Genomic DNA, 22,037 nt, shown 5'->3' on the forward strand with positions numbered 1-22,037 from the left:
GAGAAGCACAATAAAATTATTTTTATTAGGGGAAGAAGAGAAGTGAGTATATAAAGAGTGTGCATGATATTTAAAAGCAGCTTGGAAGGATTTGTACTTAACATGAAAATAGTATTTACTTTGTAGGAAGAGACTTGGCATGTTAAGCCAGCAGTACTGTGGGTAACTTGTTCAGTTTTTATTGCAATTTTTGCGCTGCAATAATGGTTAATCAATTAACCATCGATTCTACCTATGGCTGTTCAGCTGTAGTGGCTAGTCACGTAGGAAGTGTGCATAATGGAATAGCTTCCTCTTTCAGTTCTCACATCAGGAATAAATTTCCCATCACAAAGAGCCTGTTAGAAAGCAGTCTGCCTTCTAGTGAGAGCTGTTTCAGGGTACACAATTATGCACCTTTACTGCCTATGTTACCTCTAATGTGAGCTGAGGCAGATTATGCACCTTTACCACCTATGTTACCTCTAATGTGAGCTGAGGCAATTTGTTCTTACAATGCTTTCTCTAACATCTCCCTGTATCTTGGGTTATGCAATGTGTGACACTTAACTGACAATGTTTCCTTCATCTTTGTTTTTTTAATGGAAAAAAATGGACCAAATCGAAGTGGCCTTATTCTTTAGCTCGTATCAGAGCTTTGAACGTTGTTTTCTTTGGAAACTTCTGTTTCTTTTAAGTAGGGCCAGCTTGAACTTTTGCTGAAACTAAGTTAGTATGGTATAACTGATGGTGTCGGTATTCACCAAATAGGGGCTGACACAGAATTGGGTGTAATCTCTTGGAGCTTTGTCATGAGTTCTGGTATAATCTTCAAAAACTTCTAGCTAGTACCATGGGGCAAAAGCCACAAAGGATTTTTCAGGAACCCACAGTGCGAGTTGAACACAGTGGCACTCAAAATACTATTATTGTTGATGTATGTTGAGACATTTAATTCTGTGCACTAAAAATTTCAAGCAATATTGGGAATTACTTTGTAAGTCAAATAAATAACCTGTGATACCAGAGTAAGACTGGATTTGTTTTGTATGTTTAACTAGCTTGTTAAATAATGTGGTTTTCCCTCAAGTTTAATGTAGAACGGCAATAAATGCACCTTATACAGTGAAACTGCTTTTATTAAATCTTTCAGATTTTCTTGTGTAGGAGGACATATCAAAATCATGCATATTTTTTCATCAAAGTAAACCCCCTGTTTCTGTCAGTTGGAAAATAACTTCTATTTCATAACATTAGGCTATTGTGGAAAAATAATTGTGTAAGTCCTGGAATTTTTACAGAAGTACAGTTTTGTTGGTGTATATGCCAGTATTGGTTATGCTGCTGTCCAAAATAATATCAAAATAATTTTGAAGCTCCTTGGCAGGCGCTTAAGAAAAAAAAATATTTGTCTGCATTAATAGTTTCCCTGGACTACTCTTGTCTTTGTTCTTTTGGTTTTGAATGCCAATGAATATTTCATCTTTCATCAAATTAAGAAGTTCAAGTTCAGTCTACAAAATTAAATGGAGAGGAAGTAAGACTAAAGGCAGACCTCTTAGCCCTTATATCTTTTAAATTTGTGGGTTTTTTCAGCAATCTGAATTAAGTAAATATGAATCTTTTAACCCCTTAAAGTTGCATCTGCCACAGACCTTTTAAACAACAGATTTTAAAGCAATGAAATGGTAGGATTATTTTTGTAACTTCTTAAATAATTTGGTTCTTGTGATTTTGATGAAAATCTTCCTCTTACTCTCTAACCCATGTCCTCACAGCTGTATCATAGTTAATAAGACTCTCTTCAAGTATATAAAACTTGTACTGGAATGGCCATGCAAATGGGGTCGTCTTGCTCTTGTCCATCTTCCTGGTCTGTTGACTTGCCACAAGATCTAGTCATGCCCTCTCTTCTGTCTTGAGTGGGCTTAGTTACAGTATCCCCCTGTTGAGGTAAACTTTCTGATGCTTACTCTTAAGCAGCAAGACTTTCTGATATCCTATATGCATTTCCTTCGAGTTACTGTGCACAAAGATTACTTCTCTGGCCTCTCTTGAGTTACCGTGCACAAAGATTACTTCTCTGGCCTCTCTGGTCTCTCCCACAGCTGGTGATAGGAAGTAATTGCAAAGATGAAGGCATTTTGTACAGGTAGCTTCATGTGAAAGCACCTGTGTGTGACAAAGCTCCAGGATGCATGTTTTCCTACACAAGATGATGGGAACATTTGCAGCATCTTGCGGACTTGTTGAGAACAGAGCAGTGAGGGAAGGACAGAGAGACCGTGGGGGATGTCTACCTCAAAAAGCGCAGCTGTGAGAAGAGGGAGGGGAGGACACAAGAAGGTTGTAACTTCATTTTCCTTGAGGAGCACCCAGCTGGGATCCAAGCTACCTGAAGACTTCTTCATTGTAAACCACAGCTCTCAGCGGCTGTGCTAGTGTTGCTTTATGTGGATAATAGGGCTCTTAAGAAAGAAGCTGAAGGGTGTCTCTGCCTTGATATGTCCTCTGCATCATTCCTACTGTCTTTCACGATCAGACTTTCTTTTTTTTTTTCTTTTCCTCTGGAAACAGCAGAGCCTTTTACAGCTTTATTTTCCCAAGTGCTAGTTTGGAAAAAGCTTCCCTTTGCTTGGCATGTTTTGCTTTCCAGATGCCTTACTGTGGCACTTAGTTCCCTCAAACATTGACATGACTGCTAAACACTTGATGTGTAGGTAATGTCTCCTAAATTGGATTTCCTGCAGTGTGAGTGTTTTTCAAGAATGAGTATATTAATAAAATAGAGGCCAGGTGGATAAATTCAGGGAGGAAATAAAGTAGTAATACTGCCACCGTAAGTGTTGACTGACTTTCCTGTGTAAGGATGGGAAGGGCCATAGTTCTTCCCTAAACCGACTTGGGTCATGGATACCATGCAAGGGACTTTTTATTGATGAAATCCTCTTCAGCTTCAAGTCTGTAAGGCCAGGCTAAGGCCATACGCTAGCCTTAACACAAGGGGCCTGGCTAAGAAAATTGGAAAAGAAGCCTGGAAGGCTGGATGGGGACTTTGAGGCCACGGCAGGAAGGTGCAAGAACAGCTCTTGGCCTGTTTGGTGATACCATGAGGTGTCAGTAGCTTCTGATGCTGTACTAGAGATATGAGGGACACCGCTTCTCACCCTCTGAGCAATGTGCCAAAAGGACACAAAGACCTGGGCTCAGCCACCTTCTGCTGCTGCCTTTCTGCAGGCAAAAAAAGAATGCCAAGAGAGAATGTGCTCTACTTGAGATGTTTCATTACATTTCTGATTATCTTAATATTAGCTTAAACTCACTTTTAGTTCCCCCTTGCTGCTCCTGTAGTCAGCCCTTTCAGCCTTACAAACAAGATCTAACGCATCCTTCACAGACTCAGATTAAAACAGGTTCCTCAGATGTCTCTTCCTATGCTTCATTATCCATCTAGATAGGTTGTCTCATGTACCATCCAAATCTTTGCTGAAAATTCATGATTACTTCTTTGCAAGTTAAAAATTGATGATTTTCCTCTTTGATGCCTTTTACATTCTTCCTGGCCCTATCTTTTCCTTTCTAGAATTGCAAGATTAAGTTCCCTTAATCTTGCATTTATCCTTTTAAAATTGCTATAATCTGTAAATCTGTAATCACCCGTTCCCTCAAAAAGGTCTGTTCCTTTCTTAGGGTGTTGTCCATACAGGATATAGCTATAACCTCATTGACATGAAAAAAGGCACTCCCATCTGAGGAGGAATCATGTCTCCTCCTGGAGCTTGATGGATGGTGGTGGAAGGAAATGCTATCTTCTGTGGAACGTAGTCTGCAAATGTTTTTTCCTACCAAATGCTGCAGCAATCCTCTCTGGCTAATTATCTTCCTCAGCCTTGAATATTTCAACATTGTCTTTATCAGTACAGCCTCATGTTCCCAGATCTTGGCAGCTGAATCATCCTTCCCACTGGAAAACTTAGTGGATAATGTCTTGATTTATGGCTTTTATATCTAAGCCCTCATAGATGTCTCAAAAGCACCTAACACACAATGTAGGTAACTATACCTTGTGTTAAGTTTTGTGGTGTATTAGTAAATAAAATTAACATCGTCTGTTGTTATCCTTTGAAGTATGTAGAAATGAAAACTTTCAGGGCTTTAGAATATATATGGAGAGGGTTAGGGATCAGTATAGAGGACTGTAATAGTCCAGCCACATTGTGTATTGTATAAAAAGCACAGAAATCACTCCATCCTCTATGGGAAATTTCTGATCCCTAGAGGCAGCCCAAAGCAGCTGGTTAATTCTGTTTCTCTTGCTGATCTTGCACTACAGTGCAAGACGTTTCTTAGCATTGCAATTATGGGATAATCAGCAAATGGAAAAAAACCCCACTGAACCCAAATAGTATTTCAAGGTTATTTAAGTGGACAGAATTGTGTTACCCCAAATATGGTCTCAGCAGAGAGTACGATACTGTTCTGTCTTGCCCTAGTGCTGTTTAGTCCTGAGTGACCCAAAGCAAGGAGGGCTTCTTAAAGAGGTTACTTGCAGTTGTAGTGCCATAAAATCATTGATCAATGGAAAATGTGCCTGCCCTGAAGCATCAAACCTTCTTACTGTACATGGCTTGCTTGTTTTCCTGAGAGGGCACAATGTTAGCACATTGTGAGGGATCATAAAACTTCTACAGGAGGTGGTTGTGGCATTGGATAATCCGAAAAGTTTGGTCCTACCCAAATCTCTTGCATAGAAATAACTAAAATGGGTTTATTTCACTAGCTGCTTTGTTTGCAGAACTTCTGTCAAATACTCTCCATTCGTGCTGTATGGGTTTTGGTTTTGTTGGTTTGTTTTTTGGTAAAAACCTGGAGTTTTCAATGCACATGAAGTGTGAAAGTATAGTTGCACAATATTCTGATGTTGGCAGCACAGTCAGCTCAAGGAGTTACTACTCCTGGTCACCTCCTTGAGTTCTTACTGCCATGTCCTTGCTGCAGTTTGCTGCTCCAAACTGAGCCAAATCTATTGTTTGTGGAGTGTTTCTGTGAACCATATCGCTAAACCGATCGACGGGCTGGGGTCAGGGCAGGGGGTAGGGAGCCTGAGCTCAGCCAACCTGGCGGGCAAACCCAGCCTGCCATGAGACTACAGCCTAAAGCTCTAAAGACAGCAAGTGTAAAACGTAACAACTCAGTTCTCTAAGTTTCAGTTAACTTCTGGTTTTGCTCCCCTTGGCATAATCAGCACTGACTAGCCAGAACCCAAATAGCACATCTTAAACTGGAATTGAATAGTATCTTGATGTTGTGTTCCTCTGCACTTTGATTTTCTTAATGATATATAGATCCTCTAAAAACTCAGTATGTTTAATGTCAAAATATTATTTAGCACATACTGAGACACAATAGAGTGTCAAATTAATTTCTTAGATTATGGGGCAGATTGGTCATGCAAGAGAATGGGACATTGTTTCAGTTGTCAGCTGCTTGTTGTGCTACTGACATCAGGCACAATGTACCTTTCCGCACAGAGGGTAAATCACATCCACATAAATAATACTGCAGTCCGGTTTTAACCCCTAGTATAGTGTCGAGCATTTTCTCTAGAAAACAGAAATGCTCATGAAATGTGTTTCACTCTGCTCCACAATCAAATACAAATTTTCAGGGCTTTGGGGAAAATGATTATAGAAGTCTTACCCAATCAGAAGTTTCAGCATTTTAATTAAGGCATCCTGATACACACATAACTTGATATTAAAAAAATAAAAATAAAAAATGGATGGTAAGCTGATGATTCTTGAGGTATTAGCAAGGAAAATGTGCTGCTCATTTAAAATTACACTGTATAGTCATAAACATAGCAAGGCTGAGAGGAAAATGAAATGGCCAAACCCTGAGATAGGCTCTGACCTTTTAGCCTGTGACAAGCTGTACTCGTGCTTGCAGGCTCAGGTTCCTCAGCAGAAGGTATCACAAGGTATGTGGCACTTCCTTGTAATGAATCTCTATCTTTCTCCAGTTCAATTAGTGCGTCTAAACTCCACGTGTGCATCTGCCTTCACTCTTCTAGACGCTTTATTTGTTACACCTCTTTGCTGTGCAAACAAAGTGATAGCTCCCCTCCACCGAAGGCCATCCATTTACATTCAGCCTTGGCATCCAAGTTCCAGCCTCGGCCAGAGGGATCACCAGTCAGTGTTATCTGCTAGCTGTGAAATGAATTGCAGTCTCATGTTCCTATCTGCCACCATACTTCCAGCCCTGCAGAGCTGACACAGTGGCCAGAGAGGATTAATTCCCATTTCATTCTCCCCTGAGTAAACCATTAGTTATTTAACAGAACTACCTGCGGAATTACACAGTTGTCGATTCAGTGTAACAGCAGACTCTGGGACAGGCACGGGTAATTTAGCACTAATTATCTGCAGCATTAATGTGGAGTTCACAGGCTGAATTCAGGATGAATTTGTCATTTGTGTGGGGGAACAAAGCATATTTGACTTCCAGAAATACAAACCACAGGAGGCTGTGTTTAGGAAATGTAATTTTAGCCAACTCATTATTTTAGTCTTTGCTTGTCCTTGAAAAACTGTACTGGGCTCTGCAGCAGGACTTGCCCAGTAGTCACGACTCGGGTGGTTACTGTACAGTCCTAACTGGCGAACCACAGTTTTCAAACTATGCGGGCTGAGAAACAAATGCAGTGACCAGGTAGCCAAAGCATTAGGTTGATGACCAGGAGACCTGCCTATTCTTATTCTTTTTTTAAACCCAGGTCTGCCACTGCTTTTGCAAGTGACTTTGAGCAAGTAATTTCTCCCCAGTTTCCCATTTATAGTTAGAATTCTACTACTACTACCCTCCTTAGTGATGCTCATTGGACATATGGATGTGAAGCCCTGTTTCTCAGTTAGGTATTGTTAGCTATTCTCTGCCCGTCCTCATTCACTAACAGTAAAAATTGTGAAAGTGTGTAAAACCCTAAAAATTGTTATTGCAAATCCTTGCATGAAATGAAAAACTAAAGTCATGATACCACATTCACCATTACTACTGCTGCTGGATCTGGGCACTCCAGATCACCTGGCAGGACAGACGGGATACGGTCAGGAGAGGATTCACAATTGGCATTTTTGGCAGGTTATCTAGAACAAGTAATAACGTTTATTCCACTCTGATACTTCCTGATATTCCACCCTGTGTCATATCTACCATAAGTTAGAGGGCTCAGACAAACAGTGCCTCATTTGGCATGAAGTCTGCCACAGTGGGATGATCCTTTTACATGTTTTTAATAAATCTTAGCCAACAGAGTGAGTTGGTATGGGTTCAGCACTTTACATGACCTAGCCATGACAGCTTTGATCTATGAGGAACCGCCCTAAAGTCAAGTTTGCTATCTGGTGAAACCTCATCCTTCGATGAAATCAAGCATCTCAGCTCCATCAGAAACCTCAGCCAAAGTGGATGTCTTTTTAACATCATTTCCTCTGAATGACCAATGCTAATTGTTGCTGTTTACACATTTTACATGCTTGGCATTCACTGAAAAGTGCTGCCCAGCACAGAGACATTTTGGTAGTAATGGAGACAATCTCCATTTACTACACATCCTTTGACAAGGGACCTCCAACAGGCAAGGACAAGACGGTGTTCTTCAGTTGCCGATGCACGCACAGGCGGGCATGTGGACAGACTGACCAGCTGTATTCCTGCAGTAACTCCTCTGAGTATGTCAGCACTTCAGTTAACAACACAACTTTGCTCTTAAAATATGCAGCCAGTGCACATGCATTTCTGTTTTCAAAATAGCATATATCATTTTCAGTTTCAGAAGAGGTTACAATTATCCTTTCTTCAAAAAGTAAACTTGTGGCATTTTTCATAGGTTTGCTACTTTTCACAAACTGCTGCTCCATGCATAAAAGGGCAGTGTGAGGGAACAGGACTAAGATAAGACCTTTCCCCCACGCAAACTGTGAATTTCTTTCCAATTTTTTTTCTTATCTCACTTGCTCAGATAAGCACGCATGTAGCCACTTTCAAACAGAAAGGATGTATTATTGCAAAGCTATACAAGAGTATTATAAGGCTATGTTTTCAAAGTCAACAACCTTGATCCTCCAGTCCCAGCACTGGGAAAAAAGCCCCACCCTATTAAACTGAGTGAATGAAATTCATCCCAGTGCCATTTGCCCACAAAAGTAGCTGAACCACCTATGTCATATGTAGGCTCCTCTTTGAAGCAGAGGCATACTGTCTTACAGATGGTTCTCCCTCTCACTCTCACCCAAGGAGAGCTTTTCCAGAGTGTGGAAGGAGTAAAGGCAGTTTTGTGGAATAAATACTGCAGTAGATGTCAGCTAATTCCTTTAGCCCTGATGCTACTACAAAACAATGTTTATATCCTGATCCCATCCAGAATTGCTTTTACAGACACTGCCCATCCAGAACTAGTTTTATGGATGTAACTTAGATAAGTTACAACGGAGCTTAACTTAAACAGCAATTTCAACTGTGATGATAGGTAAAGAGAGGGGCTCATGCTCCACTCTCCCCAATGCACTCAGCTTTGCTTCTGCTTCCCCCTCCAAGCCCCCGACATTAGTGCAGCAGGAGAGCAAGCAGCAGCCCCTCAGACTGCATGGGCTTGCTCTCACCAGTGCTCTGCCCTTGGTGCAGAAAGGGTAATGCCACCCCCCCATGAAAGAGCTCTCCAGCTTCTCAAGGCAAGATGGGTCCTTCTGCTGCCAGTGAAGCTTCAAACGCCTGTTACCTTGTTTGCTCAGCCATTGTAGCTTTCATAAACCATGTGTGTTGCCACTTCTCTTCATTGTCTTTTGTCATTCTTTGAAAAAATAAACTCTTCCCCCCCACAAAACCAGAAAAAAATCCTTTATTAACAACATTTAAGAACAAAAAATATTTTTTTGGAACTAGATGACCTCTCAAAAATAACTCAGCGTCAAATACTGGCTAGCCAAGCAGGCAAGAGACACCCTGACTGCATTGGTTGCATCATGACTGCCCCATGTCTCCGTGCAATGCTCATGTGAGTGCCCTTCCCCTTCAAACCCACAGAAACAGCCTACTGAGATTTTTCATCTGGGCAAATCCCTGAAGCTGACCTTAGGCCCAGGAGTCCAGGACCATTTTCTCCCCATTTCCTACCCTGCCAGAAGTTAAGGCATACCAAGAAGTACATTGGTGATTTTCCTTACTTTACAGATCAGGCATGGAAGAACCTTTAGGTCCGGTAAAAGCTAAGGTAGTTTTGAGACACAGATCAGGGCTGCTTCAAGAGAAGATCTTGGTCTCCACACTGAACTCCCAGCGGCTGGTTCCTGATGGAGCTCCCTACAACAAAATGGTGGTGACCTCAACACTGAACTCAGTGGAGGTACCATTAGGAGCAGTTTCACGTAGGGTACCGAGGCACTTACCTCTGCCAGCAGCTTGACGTAGGGCAGATTCAGAAAGAGGTGGTCTCTACAGCACCTTCATATCAACAGTGACCAGTAGCATGTCCCATCCATGCTGCCACTAGGTGCTGTGGCACAGCCTGTGCAGCCTGTGGGTTTACTTTCATTGCTGGAAGATGGGAACAACCTGGGGCTCACAACTCTCTCTTCAGGGTCTTCCACCAGGATGTGTCCTCCCTGTCCAAGTTTTCACAGGGAGGGTGCTGAATCCTCCTGTGACAGCAACTAGCACACTGAGCACCGTTCCCATAGACAGCAGATTTTGTGGCCTCAGGATGATTATCTGGCTAGGTCAATGGAGACAGACTGACCAAATGCGGAGGGAAGGTCGAAAAAGACCCAGCAGAAAAAGGACTTCTTGGTTGCTGAACTGATGTTCCTAAGATACTCCAAATAAGGCAGTGAAGTACCACAACACAGAAGATTTTGTTTGCTTCTTCCTGACCTACACATCCAATAAAGAGTGACAGGGAATCTGGTCACCATCTTTCATGGGAAAATAATTGACAACTAGGAAATGAATTCCTCAAAGTAACTTTGAAAGCCTCAACCAAACTGTCTAAGATGATTTCTTTCTAAAAACTGACTGTTAGTGTAGAACAAGTTAAGGGATTGCAAACCCTTGCAAGTCCCCTTGATGTCAGTGAGAGTTGTGCACTTACCACTGGAGCCAGGATTTCACTGTTTGTAAAATGGACTTAAAAGAATAAAAAAAGTATACAGAATATTAATTAACTGATCATTTAGAAAATCATAGTAAGTGTTTCTCATCAGTGTGTATTAACTGCAATTATTATAACCACCCTGATGGTAAAAAAAGGAACATTTATGTAATTCTCTGATTAATTTCCCCCTGCACATGCAAATAAAAATCAATTAAAGGCTACTACAATAGTAACAAATATCTAACCAACAAATGCCAAAGGCTGTAATCTTATCACATTAGTTTTGGAAACCTTTTACATAACTTGCATAATTTAAATATTTACAAAATATAAACTTTCTTGTCTTATCAAAAATAGGTCTTTGCACATTTAAACAACAGAAATCCTTTTACATGATGCTTTTTAAGCCAGGCATTAAATCATTGCAGAAAAATAAACAACATTTCACAGATGTAAAATAAATTTGACCCAACATATGGAGGGGGAGAAAATGTTATCAATAACAGACTAAATATTTTAGTGGTGTGAGCCAATCCATAAATTACATTGTGCATTGAACTTACTAGGGATGCAACCCAATGAAAAGTTCTAGCTGCTGCTTCTATAAGAGAAAGCAATGTTTTAAAAAAATCTTTCGCTTTATGGCAGATTTCTTTGGGCTGAATCTCATATGGTTAATTGTGAAAATGATGGTGAACCACCAGCGAGATTGTTGAACGTGGCAGGTTATTGCATACAGTCCAACAGTGGGGTGACAACTGTCTGACTCGCAAATTGTGTGTTCAGATACTGAGGAAATGCCTGTGAAGGATTTTATTTCCTTGAAATACCAAACCGTATTTCTGTCCCTCCTCAGACTTGTCCTTTGTGTGTTTGAAAGACAACCTATAAAAAATCCCGAGGTTGCTATTTGGTACACCATTCACGTTCATCAAGCTGTGCTCCAGCCCCTCTACTCTGGACACAGCTTGCTCCACGCTGATGGGCCCTTCTTTTCCACCCAGGCAGTGCCCAGCTCTCTGCAGTCACATATGTTCTCAGTACTGGACGCTTTTCTGCATATTATGCAGAAGACAGCTTTCCGAACGGTTGCAAAGCAAATGCTTCATGGTCAACAGCAGAACATTTCCCCTATCTTTGGATTTTTTCCTAAAGCCTGCAGAAATGAACCATCTAGTGGATCCATCTAGTCCCAGTTTTAAAAATACAGACATAAGGATTATATCTAATGTGTCTTACGTGCTCTTTTAACTCTTCAGTCTCTAGCTAACGAGATCTTGAGTTTTCTCCACTGTACCTACTGACCACATGGATCTTCAGGACGTTGTGGCTATTAAAGACTTGGAAAGTTTAGTGTCTGTCCCTGCTCATGGAGTTACATGTTCAAATGTGTCATCGGGAGTCCTTTTTTGTTGTTTTAGCTGTCCCTGCGTGCAGGCTGCTGTTCACTCAGTTGCTCTTTCATATGCCAAATGCTTGGACTACCCATTGTTTGGCAATACCCATTCCCCCTGAGGCTGATCCCCCTGCAATCCCACGTGGTAAAAGTAATTATTGCCTTGTTGTGTGCACCAAATAGTGCGGGATGGTTTAGCCGTGTTTTCTGTACTTCATCTTATTTGCAGGTGTGTACATCGGTCATGGTCTCGCACCTCCGGCAGCGCACGTAGCAGCACCAGACAAACTTGCATTCACACCTTTCCACGTGCCTGACAACGTGGGTGTTGTACCCGCGCCCACAGCAGAGGAGGTTGCAGCCGTCGGGTCCCTCTGAGGTGCGGTTACATTCCCTTCCCTGAGTCCCAGGGATCCCCAGTTTTTGGTCTTCAACACAGTAATTGGGCGATTTGTTCACATACAGCAGGTCTTCTTTCCCAATTGGTATTTTTCGCTGGCTTTTCTCTTTCCTGCGTAGTTTTTTTTTCAGTCTGTCTGATATCTGTATGCTGTTTTCATACTTATCCTTTAAAAAACGGCCAATCTTTTCAAAGGAGGACATTGTTTTCCAACAAGTTTTCACAGCACAGGACCCAGAAACACCGTGACAACGGCAATCCACTGACATCAGCTTTGCTACAGCCTGAAAGCAAAGGAAGAACGACATTTGGATGAGGTCTTCCATTCATTAGGAATATCGCCTGACATCAGTAACACAGAGGTCTCGAAGTATTTAATATTATAGCTGCCATTGCCATTTCAGTGATGGGGAAGCCAGAGCACAGGAGGATACATGTTAGGAATCAGGTTTCCAACTCCGGACCCCCACTATGGGAAGCCTGATCTTCAGAAGTGCTCTGCATTTGCACTTTGCAATGGCGATAACGTAGCAATATTGAATAACAATAATGAAAGCTTGTATTTCTGTCTGGTTTTTCATTCTGGAGGATCCTAAATACCTGAAATGACATGTCCTGTGTCGCTCCTCCCACCGCTGGAATGCAAACGGCCCTTGTGGGAAATAGCAGGAGGGGAAGCAGGAACAGGGCAGGTAACGGCACCGTTCCTACATTGGAAGACATTTACTGGGGAGGTCTATGCTGTCTTTTAAGGGTGCCTTGCAGCTACCATCAAGATCACTAAACATTCACAATACAGTCTGTAACTAAGGCCACAGGAATGGCTTGAGGTCAGACAACAGTGTCTGTGTGACCAGCATGGCTCAGCATCCGCAGCAGTGCAGTGTATGGCCTGAAGGCACCTCGGGGCAGACCTGTGTTGGAAGAGCAGGAGGATGCCCATGTCCCTGGGCTCCACAGAAAGTCTATCAAAGAGGCCACTATGGCTCAGCAGAGGTATGTTCAACTTAGGTATTCTGGAGTAAATCTCAGGTGCTTCCCACTTACAGGATCAAGCCCTGTTCTTGTAATTTAGACATACTAGTACTATCATGGGTTTCTAGTGTTTCCAGTTGCATAACAGCTCTATTTAACACAATTTGATAGTTGCGCTCACATTACTTTTATAACTTTCAATGTTTTAGCAAAATTTCCACAGTTATTACCAACATTAAAATACCGTTAGGTGGGCTACTTTTCCACGCCCATGCAGATGCAAGCACTGGGCTGAACAATAACTGTCTGACTGACAATGGGAATCTGCAGCCTGTGTTAAGCTTTTGCAACACTCAAGAATTTTGGCTCCTTTTATACGAGAACAAGCCTCAAAGGACTGGAATCTGTAAACAAGCAGTAACTTTATCTGGGATTGCAATTCAAATAGTCAGCAGACAATCAATATAATACTTCCTTCTGGAATATCTAATAGTTATAGTACAAAATTATACAATTAGGCTTGTGACACATCTCACACTATAGTTTGGAAAAGTGCACAGAAAAATTGTGGCATGCACAGATATAGCAAAAGGACAAGGTATCATAATTTTGGGGGTTTTTTGTTTTACCTTTCCATTAATACACTCTCTGGAGCCATCCTGTAGACTCATACGAGCCATTGGTTAATGGTGTGGAAAGCCCATACTAGTGTCTTCCATTTTACTAACCTTTTCTCTCATATTTAATTTCCACAGTAAAGGCAATTGGAAAAAGTAAGAGAAAGAGTGAATTTTAAATTAATTCATAGTAAGTTTCTCTTTAAACTTCTCATGCAGCAAGGTCAATACAGATTCAAATTATTCTTCTGTGGAGGAACCACTATTTTCCACAAAGGGGAAGACAAAAAAAATCCAACTTCATGCTGTTTATTAAAATTCACCCTAAACCTTCACTTTCTCCACAGCCCGCACAAATATTAACCACTGTCAATCTATGTCTTTCTCAAACTGTCTTAAGGAAGAAAAAACAGAAAACAAATCTAACACCCTCATCTGGTTTTCCCTGAGAAAGTAGTTTCATTTGTGTCTGTTCTTAAGCCCTGATTCTGCAGTGAGATCAGAGCCCTGAAATCCTACCAAGCCCTACTGACCCTATGCATGACTAGAAATAAACTCAAGTCCCAGACTGCTTATTTGTAGCTCAGGCAGCACAAATGCCATCCTCAAAGTTTCAGAGCTAGTCAAGGCATGGAGCAGATAAAATGAGCTGTTTCTACCCTGTGTGTTAAACTGGGACTTTTCATCATGGTAAATGCAGTCACAGAAGTTTGGGATGAGTCCAACATGGTTAAATCCATTGATTTCAGTGGGAGTTGAGGCCTCCTGGGAGATTCTGCCCCAAAGATATTGACACAAGCCTGAGTTGGTACATGCATATAACTCTACAAACATTATTAAAAATACACATGACCAATGTGTTTGCTTGGAGTCACATCTTCGGTTAATGAACAGGACCTATTTGTTGGTAAAGGTTACTGCAGAAGCCAAACAAGCAAGGCATTCAAAGAACCATTAGCAAGAAAGAGCAGGTGTATGCCCTGACCTCGAACAGCCATTAGCCTTTGCAGACTAAACCTGGTGAAGTGATACACCAATACAGGAGATATTTCCAGGTGCTGTGGATTGCTTTCGGGACTGGAGATTTTTCCCTATCCTGGAAGAAATAAGAATATTGCAGCAAGCAGACCCTCACCCCAGAGCACACACAGACTCTTTCAGGAGCAAATCAACTGGCAGTAATTCTTGTAGATACTTATCTTCTCTCCTTCACAGGCTAGTTTCTGTTTAATAGACAGACATGACCTTGTGCTCATATCTTCAGAATCTATCAATAAGGAAATCACTGGGTAGTCAGAACATGCATCATTAAGATGTAACAGTGATTGAGGCAGATGAGAATTTGAGATCCAAGGACAGAAAGTCTTTGTTAGAATACAGATAACCTAATAAAATGTCAAGGGAAAGAGAAACACAGTATCGAAAGATAAATTTTACACACAATTTACAAACAGAAGGGATTTAATAGTATTTTCCAATTTCTAATGATTAGTTATTTGTATCATAGCAAGTAACTAGAATCTCAAAGTAGTTTGAAACCACATTGTGCTAGAAGATTTATAAGGTTACAGATGTAATCCTCGCTTTCACTGCAGTATGACAGGGTACTAACTAGGGAAGAAGCAACAGGGGAAAAACATACAGTTTGGCTTGGGGAAAGAAGTGTACTTCCAAGTCTGCTAGAATCAGGCATAGTAAAATCTGCATGAGGTGGAAGGATCCAGAAATTGTCAGGGGAAGCACTGGACATGTCTGCTAGGTGCTAAGGGTGAGTTACTTCCATGTGGGCAAGTAGCCCAGCAGATGACACTCAGAGTCTTTCTCTGAATGAATTAATGAAAACTAAAGGGAGACAGAGTTTCTAAACAGCAGAAACTGATATTGGAGTCTCAGGCTGACAACAAAATATAAAAGTGCAGCATATATTAGCAGTGTATGGAAGATCAGATCAATGCAAGAACTACAAATGTGGTTGAGTGTGGAAGCACTGAGAACATCCATAGCAGTTACAAACATTTGTGTTTTTATTCTGTGTTGCTCAGGATTCTCACATGAAGCTTTGATACAATCTGTTGTAGAATGATTTATGGTGTCATCACAATTGTGCATGACCCTGGGCTATTGCTTGCCAGCTGCTAGGAGGAGCAAGTCTTCTGGTTGGACTCCAACATATTTTGGGTTGCCTCTACTGCCAGCACAGGGAGCTGACAACTTGCTTTGGCTGATCACAAAATATGCCGCTGGATTTCAGGCTGCCATGTGAACTTTAATGAACAAACTCCCATAGTTGAACATCTGGCAAAATTTAGGGACTAGGAATCTTCTCTTGCTGTTTCCTTGCAAACAAACCTAAGAGGGTGCCTGTAGAAGCCAACGCAGCCTTCTGGTGGGACGTGATCAGTGTGGAACTGAGCTGGATCCATGAGTGTTGCGTTCAGCCACAAGCCCACCTGACCTGTTCCTATTGCCACTCGCTGCCCTCAGCCCTGGTGGTACTAGCCCAACAAGAGCGCAGGGTTAAGTGATGAACTGGATACAGTGCTGAACACTGATCTGTGTCAAAAATTAACCTGAAAAAAAGATCATTTTTAAACTGACTTCCTTTCACTGATCCAATGTGATTAACAGAGGGAGCAGCATGGGGTGGAAATGTGCAGCTAGAACAGGTGGATGGGCAGAAAGCAGAGATTGGTCTGCAACTAATGAGAGTGTCAGTGGAATCACAGTTTGTGTACCCCTTAATGCCAATTAAAGCTTAATAACTCCAAGCTAAGCTCTCTGCTTGCAGGCACTGTTCTCACCTGTGAGACAGGGGCTGCTAGTACTTGTTTTGCAATGGGAACCGATGCCTGTAATCAAACAGCCTAATTTAAGCCACTGGGAGAAGAGAGCAGGACTATTCATGAAGACAAGCACATGTCCTACTGGAGGTACAGCACTTAAGAACAGTTGCAGACTGTTGGTGGGTCTGGAACCAACCCACAAGTATCAGTAAAAATAAACTCTCTGATGAGCCAACCTATTTCAATGTGAGAACACAAGTTCTGCAGATCAAATAAATTTCCACAAGTGCAAAACTGAGCAGAAATTCTTCCATCAGTGAAAGAATACTACTACAATAATACTCAACCCATAGCGCCTGACTCCCCTCATCCTTTAATTTAAGGAGCAGAGGTACCCAACTCACGTATGCACATCTAGGTATTTTGAACATTACAATGCTAGAAGATGATGAACGTTTATCTTGTGGCAGAATAAGGAATGAAATCTGGATCTTCTGAGGTTCAGGTTTAGTGTCCTAAACAGTGGACAACTCAGTCAAAAGATCCTTAATGTTTTAAAATTGATATATCTTGGATTTAACTATCAGATGTAGACATGTAAAATAGCATTTGTACAGAAATGGGAAAGGAGCAAGAGAATTCTGCACATACCAGTTCCATTCGTAACTCCAAACAAACACAGAAGTATTGTCCCTGGAAGACTGCTCTTGCAAGACACAGAACCACGAACATGATAGTATTTATTACAAAAGGTCATAAGGCACCAAAATATATTGCAAAACATCCTTCCTGTAAGCCCCAAAACATGAAGGTCAACATTTTCCAACATCTCCTAGTTAAGGATTTTGAAACTACAAAAATCAAGAGTTCTGCTAAACTTTACTTCAGCTAATATCGCTGCTAGAAATCCCAAGTACCAATAATAAACATTCTCTTTCACTCTGGACAGTGGTCAAAATATTTGCTTTATCCTACAGTTTGCCATTAAGTTACAAAATATTTATGCATGGAAGCTGACTAAATACTCTGCATATTTTCTTCCAAGATAATGAACAACAAATACACCATTGATACAAAAATCAGTGAAATAAGGATCTTCCAGCCTTTCAGGCTTGCAGTGGGTGGGGTTTTTTTGGTTTTAAACACAGTAAAGTGTCTTCGAAAAGGAATGAGCATATATATCGTGTGCACCAAATGAGCCTGTGACAGCGTGCTTTGAGAGCCTTGTTGGAGAGCTCAGTATTGTGAAAAGCCTGGAATCCTGAAAGATCCTCAGGACCTGACGGATCCTTTTGGGCTGTATTCTACCACATTCACGGAGACAGACAGCCTAGTCTAAAACTCTGCTTTCATGAAGTTATGTATAGTAAGAGGTACCACTTGACATGAATAGTAATAGAAGGTACTACAGTTGCAGGACATTAAAGATGTGGACTCAGAAACAATTATATTTTCATGCATATAACCGGCATCTAAGATAACTTGGATGCTGTAAAAAAATACTGTTCATGGAAAATGAAGACTTGCTTAACCACATCCTCCAATCCCTTGCAGCTTTAGCTCACTGTCTGAAAATATGTTATCTTCAACTGAATGCACTCTTCCCTTTTGCCAGTCAGTCCTGTCCCCGTGATGTAGGTGGCCCAATTGTCTGTGTCACCGCTATAGGTGAGATCAGGGAACTGATCCAACTTTAAAGAAAGCAACCCCAAAAGAAAAGTTTCTCTTCTAGGGTCTGTGTGTGTGTGGCTTTTCTTAAAGCTGAACGGTTCCTTGATACAGTTCACAGAGCAAGACGCCAGACAGATGTACTGGCACACCTGGAGGAGTGAGTGATAAGCACAAGGATGGTGCTGGAAGACTGTAAGCGAACACTGTCACCGAAGACAAAAGGACAGCAAACTGCTGCTGCTGCTAAGAGAGCTAGAGGCAGACAAGAGAACAGGCTATCAAAGAGACCTGTGTCGCTGCCACCTAAACACAGAAATCACATCTCTGTTTCTCTTTGAAGTTCCTCTGGAGCCTTGCTATTTCTTCCCTACACTTCGACTCTCACCCTAATCCGAGAAAATGGCACTGTCTAATGACAAACATGAGTATTAAAATAAAAATTCCTATCTGTACTGTATATTAAAAATCATGACATTAAGAGAGATAATTTTATGGAGATTATTATCTCCTTCTTTAACTATCTCTCTCTACAAACATGATAAACAACCCTTTGCTCTTTCCCTAAGGAGATAATCACTTAATCTTCTGTTCCTCTTATTAACATCCCCTACTACACAATACCAACCACCTTTCCTTGGAGATGATTTAGCTGACGGGCATCTAGTTAAACTCACAGTAACTGTTCTCAGCATCTACTTAGTTTTAAAGTTTGTTTCTTCTACTTCGGTCCTGTAAAGGGCCTATGTCCCTGAAAGATTTTCTGGTTTTCCAACTATATATCTTAACTAAATTAAATAAAATATATTACCTTGTAAACTGCAAAAATTGGTTTAAATTAAAATAGTTTGCAATGATACCACCACGGCTCTTATGATGGCTTACTATGGCTATTCCCCGTCTATGGCTACTCTCCGTCTATGGCTGATAGGAAAGTTGTTTTCGGTAAAAACTACTGATGCTGCTTCTGGCTACAGGAAATTACTGAGTTACAATGGAGTCCATCAATATGTGTAGTCAAAACCAGAGGGTCTCCATTTCTTTTCTTCAGTTATAGCTGTGTCACCAAACAGAACAGTTTTAAAGTATTATGGGGCCAGAGAGAGCCATTAAACACTCACAAAGTTAAAAACTCCAAGGTAAAGCAGAGAAACTAATTTGAAAGCAAGAACCAGAATTCAGGTCTCTGCTATCCCAGATGTAAGCCCCAAGCACTAGATTACAGACTCACATCTCCCTGTATTGGCTGTTTCTGCCCCTGTTTATCATCCTCCGCAGAACAGGACAGGAGGACCCAACGTCACACACACATTTCCTCTGCAACCATGGGTTTGAAGTCCTTTAGCCTGAAGAAGAGCTATCTGAAGCCGGTCTCCTCTCACTTCTCTGACGAGTGCCCTAACCAGTGAGCTACTTCAAAATAGAGGTGTCATTTCCATCCCATCTTTTAAAAGAAAAGGTTAACTCTCAATTTCCTCTCTGAACGATTCTAGACTTCTGCTCTCAGATGCGAACCCGAGGCTGTGGATGGGTAAGGATGACTCGTGTCCAGTCTGCCTGCTCATTCAGTATTAGAGAGAATCAAAAATGCAGGTCATGATAACAACAGAATAATCAGTGAAAAAACTCCTAATGTATTATGCTGATAACAAGACTATTTCAAGTTCGCTACAGAATGTCAAATATCTATTTGAGATTACTCTGATTAGCACTCCAGATCTAATTCTTATTTTGTGATTTTATTTTAACGTGTAAAGTGTAGTTAGTTAATTAGTTAAAACCAGCTCTGATTCCGGGTTTGTACACATTTGCTTTGGCAGTGTTAGTGCGGTTCTTGCCATTGGCCCCATCTGTACCTGCAGTCAAGGACAGGCTTCGTTTGGTCGATGCCATTTTGCCAATGCATAAACCAAACAAGCGATTGCTGCCATTTCCGAATGGTGACACGTACCTGCCTCCCAGCCTCGTTGTTGTGCAGGTTCATCGCCGCCAGTCCGCTCCCGCTCTTGCCCGTTACATTCTTAATGGGTACATCCAGGAACTTTCTGCTGAATGACATTCCGTAGTGAATATCGTCGGAGCAGCCGCCCCAGTGCCAGCCCTCGCTGGCCGAGCCGCCGTGCCGCAGGTTCGTGTCGCAGGAGCACTCGGTCATGTTTCCTGCGCTGCACGATCGTGTCACCGAATGCACGAGGCCCGCTGACGTCACTGCGTATATGAATGCGGTCTCCTTCGTGCCTACAAAACAAAGCACGAATATGTTACTTCATAACTCCCTCTGATTGCCTTCCTGGCGGAGCTGTAGAAACCGATTTTACAAGCCAGACTATTATTAAAAGGGAACAGTTGCAAGTTTAAAGTCATCACAGCTTGGTGTGTAGAGTTAACTTGTTTAAAGCAGTGGTTACTCACATCCAAAAAAGACTTCAGGGCCTCTTCATATGAGGATGCTATTAATGGTGCTGTTTCTGGCTGCTTCTACCATGCGATTTTTGGTAACTCCTTTCTAAATCTGGTTGGAACTTTATTTACCCCAGAAACTTTCAAACCAATTAAGTTTTAATTTAAAAAAAAAAAATCAAACCCAAAACAAACCACACCCCAACCCCCTTACTCTCCACTCTGCTTTTCACTATTCATATTGATTTGAAGAAGAAGAAAAGGTTAGTTCAGATCTCAGAGGAGGAACTTGAAGCTGTCACGATCCCGGGTTACTTTGGTATAGGGCCAGAACTTACCTCATGCTAAATTTAGCAAACACTGAGGTTGTTCTAACTCACAAAGGTTGCAAACAGCCCCAAGAATCTTAAACCAGGCAGAAATCAGGATGACACAAGAATATTTAGGCCATGTGCTTTTCCTAGAATAAGCTGGCCATGGGAAAGACAGCAGTATAAAAAGCCTTTACCTGTTCTTATTATACCTCAGAAGAATCATGGAGGGACCTGCCTGGGCCTCTTAAGCCAGCCCCATTCCCTGAGACTTCTGGCATAATGCGGCACGGATCTTTAAACTGTGTTAAGCCAGGTATACTCTAAGCAAACCAAAAATCAATGCCTGGCCATCAACTGCGCTAAAATTTCACTGTATTAATTTTCACTGTTGTAAAAACAACTTGTTATTTCCAGTCTGCCAAGTTCCTACTTGTGGGCAGGAAAGTTCCTGTTTGTTTCTCCTGTTCGTATTAGTCTGTGGTGCTGGTACCATCATAAAATGTTTGCACAGGACATGCTAGTGAAGCTTTGTGGGTTAGCCGTGTCACTCATGTATGGGTCTGTAGGAAGAGTCCTTCCCATTGGACAGAAGGGCTAACATACAATACATATGGTTACATATAGTAGGGTAAACTGCTCCCTGTTTTTTTTTCTTTTCCTTTTCGGAATATGCATCACTTTTTATTGCTCATTTTACGTTTTCATGGTTAATACTTGGGTTTTTTTTCACTGTTGCATTGTAGTAAAAAGTGAAGATTGCACAAACACAAAATGAAGTAATACAATACTTAAGTTCACACCAATGGCTATGCTGAAATCATTGAGCAGAGTGCTCAAAAGAAACTTGCAGGATCAAGACCTTTGATACCGTCATTTGATGCAAACAAAATGTCCCTGTTTCAGTGTAAATTTCAGCAATTCCATTATTAGTTCACGCAACGAACGCAGCTTTGGTCTTGCTGTGCTGAGCAGTACCGCCTAATTGAGCACATATGATACATTTTAAAGTAATTCACATTGCATCTAGTGCTGTGAGCAGATTTTTACCTGCAATCAAGCAACCTTTTCGAAATACTATGTGTCATTACCCCACTCATTTAGTAATTATGACATAAGGGGATAAACCCAACATCAGTCTAAGAATAACAACATTTCAACACAGTTAAGTGGATCTAGTTAAAGGCACTGTCATCCACGGACGCATTAAGCAAAAACCGCAATAAGCCACAATAATTTTGGAAAGACAGCGGCAGGTTTTGTCTGCTCGGTGAATTTCGTGTACCTGTGTCGGCCTCCCCGGGGCGGATGCGGTAACCGCCCTCCACGACGGCACTCCTCTGCCCGGCTCTGCCGGC

General features: G+C 41.5%; 1 protein-coding gene across 1 annotated transcript; it reads right to left on the reverse strand.

Annotated features, from left to right (window-relative positions):
• Positions 1 to 11,744: 11,744 nt before the first annotated feature.
• Positions 11,745 to 20,960, reverse strand: WNT16 (Wnt family member 16). The gene is made up of 4 exons (XM_009286869.1): positions 20,892 to 20,960; positions 20,697 to 20,712; positions 19,920 to 20,206; positions 11,745 to 12,209 (listed from the first exon to the last, which is right to left on the reverse strand). The coding sequence occupies exons 1-4, from the start codon at positions 20,958 to 20,960 to the stop codon at positions 11,745 to 11,747; spliced, it is 837 nt and encodes a 278-aa protein (XP_009285144.1).
• Positions 20,961 to 22,037: the final 1,077 nt, after the last annotated feature.

This window comes from Aptenodytes forsteri, unplaced genomic scaffold (genome assembly GCF_000699145.1).
Source record: "Aptenodytes forsteri isolate BGI_AS27 unplaced genomic scaffold, ASM69914v1 Scaffold166, whole genome shotgun sequence".
Lineage (NCBI taxonomy): Eukaryota > Metazoa > Chordata > Aves > Sphenisciformes > Spheniscidae > Aptenodytes > Aptenodytes forsteri.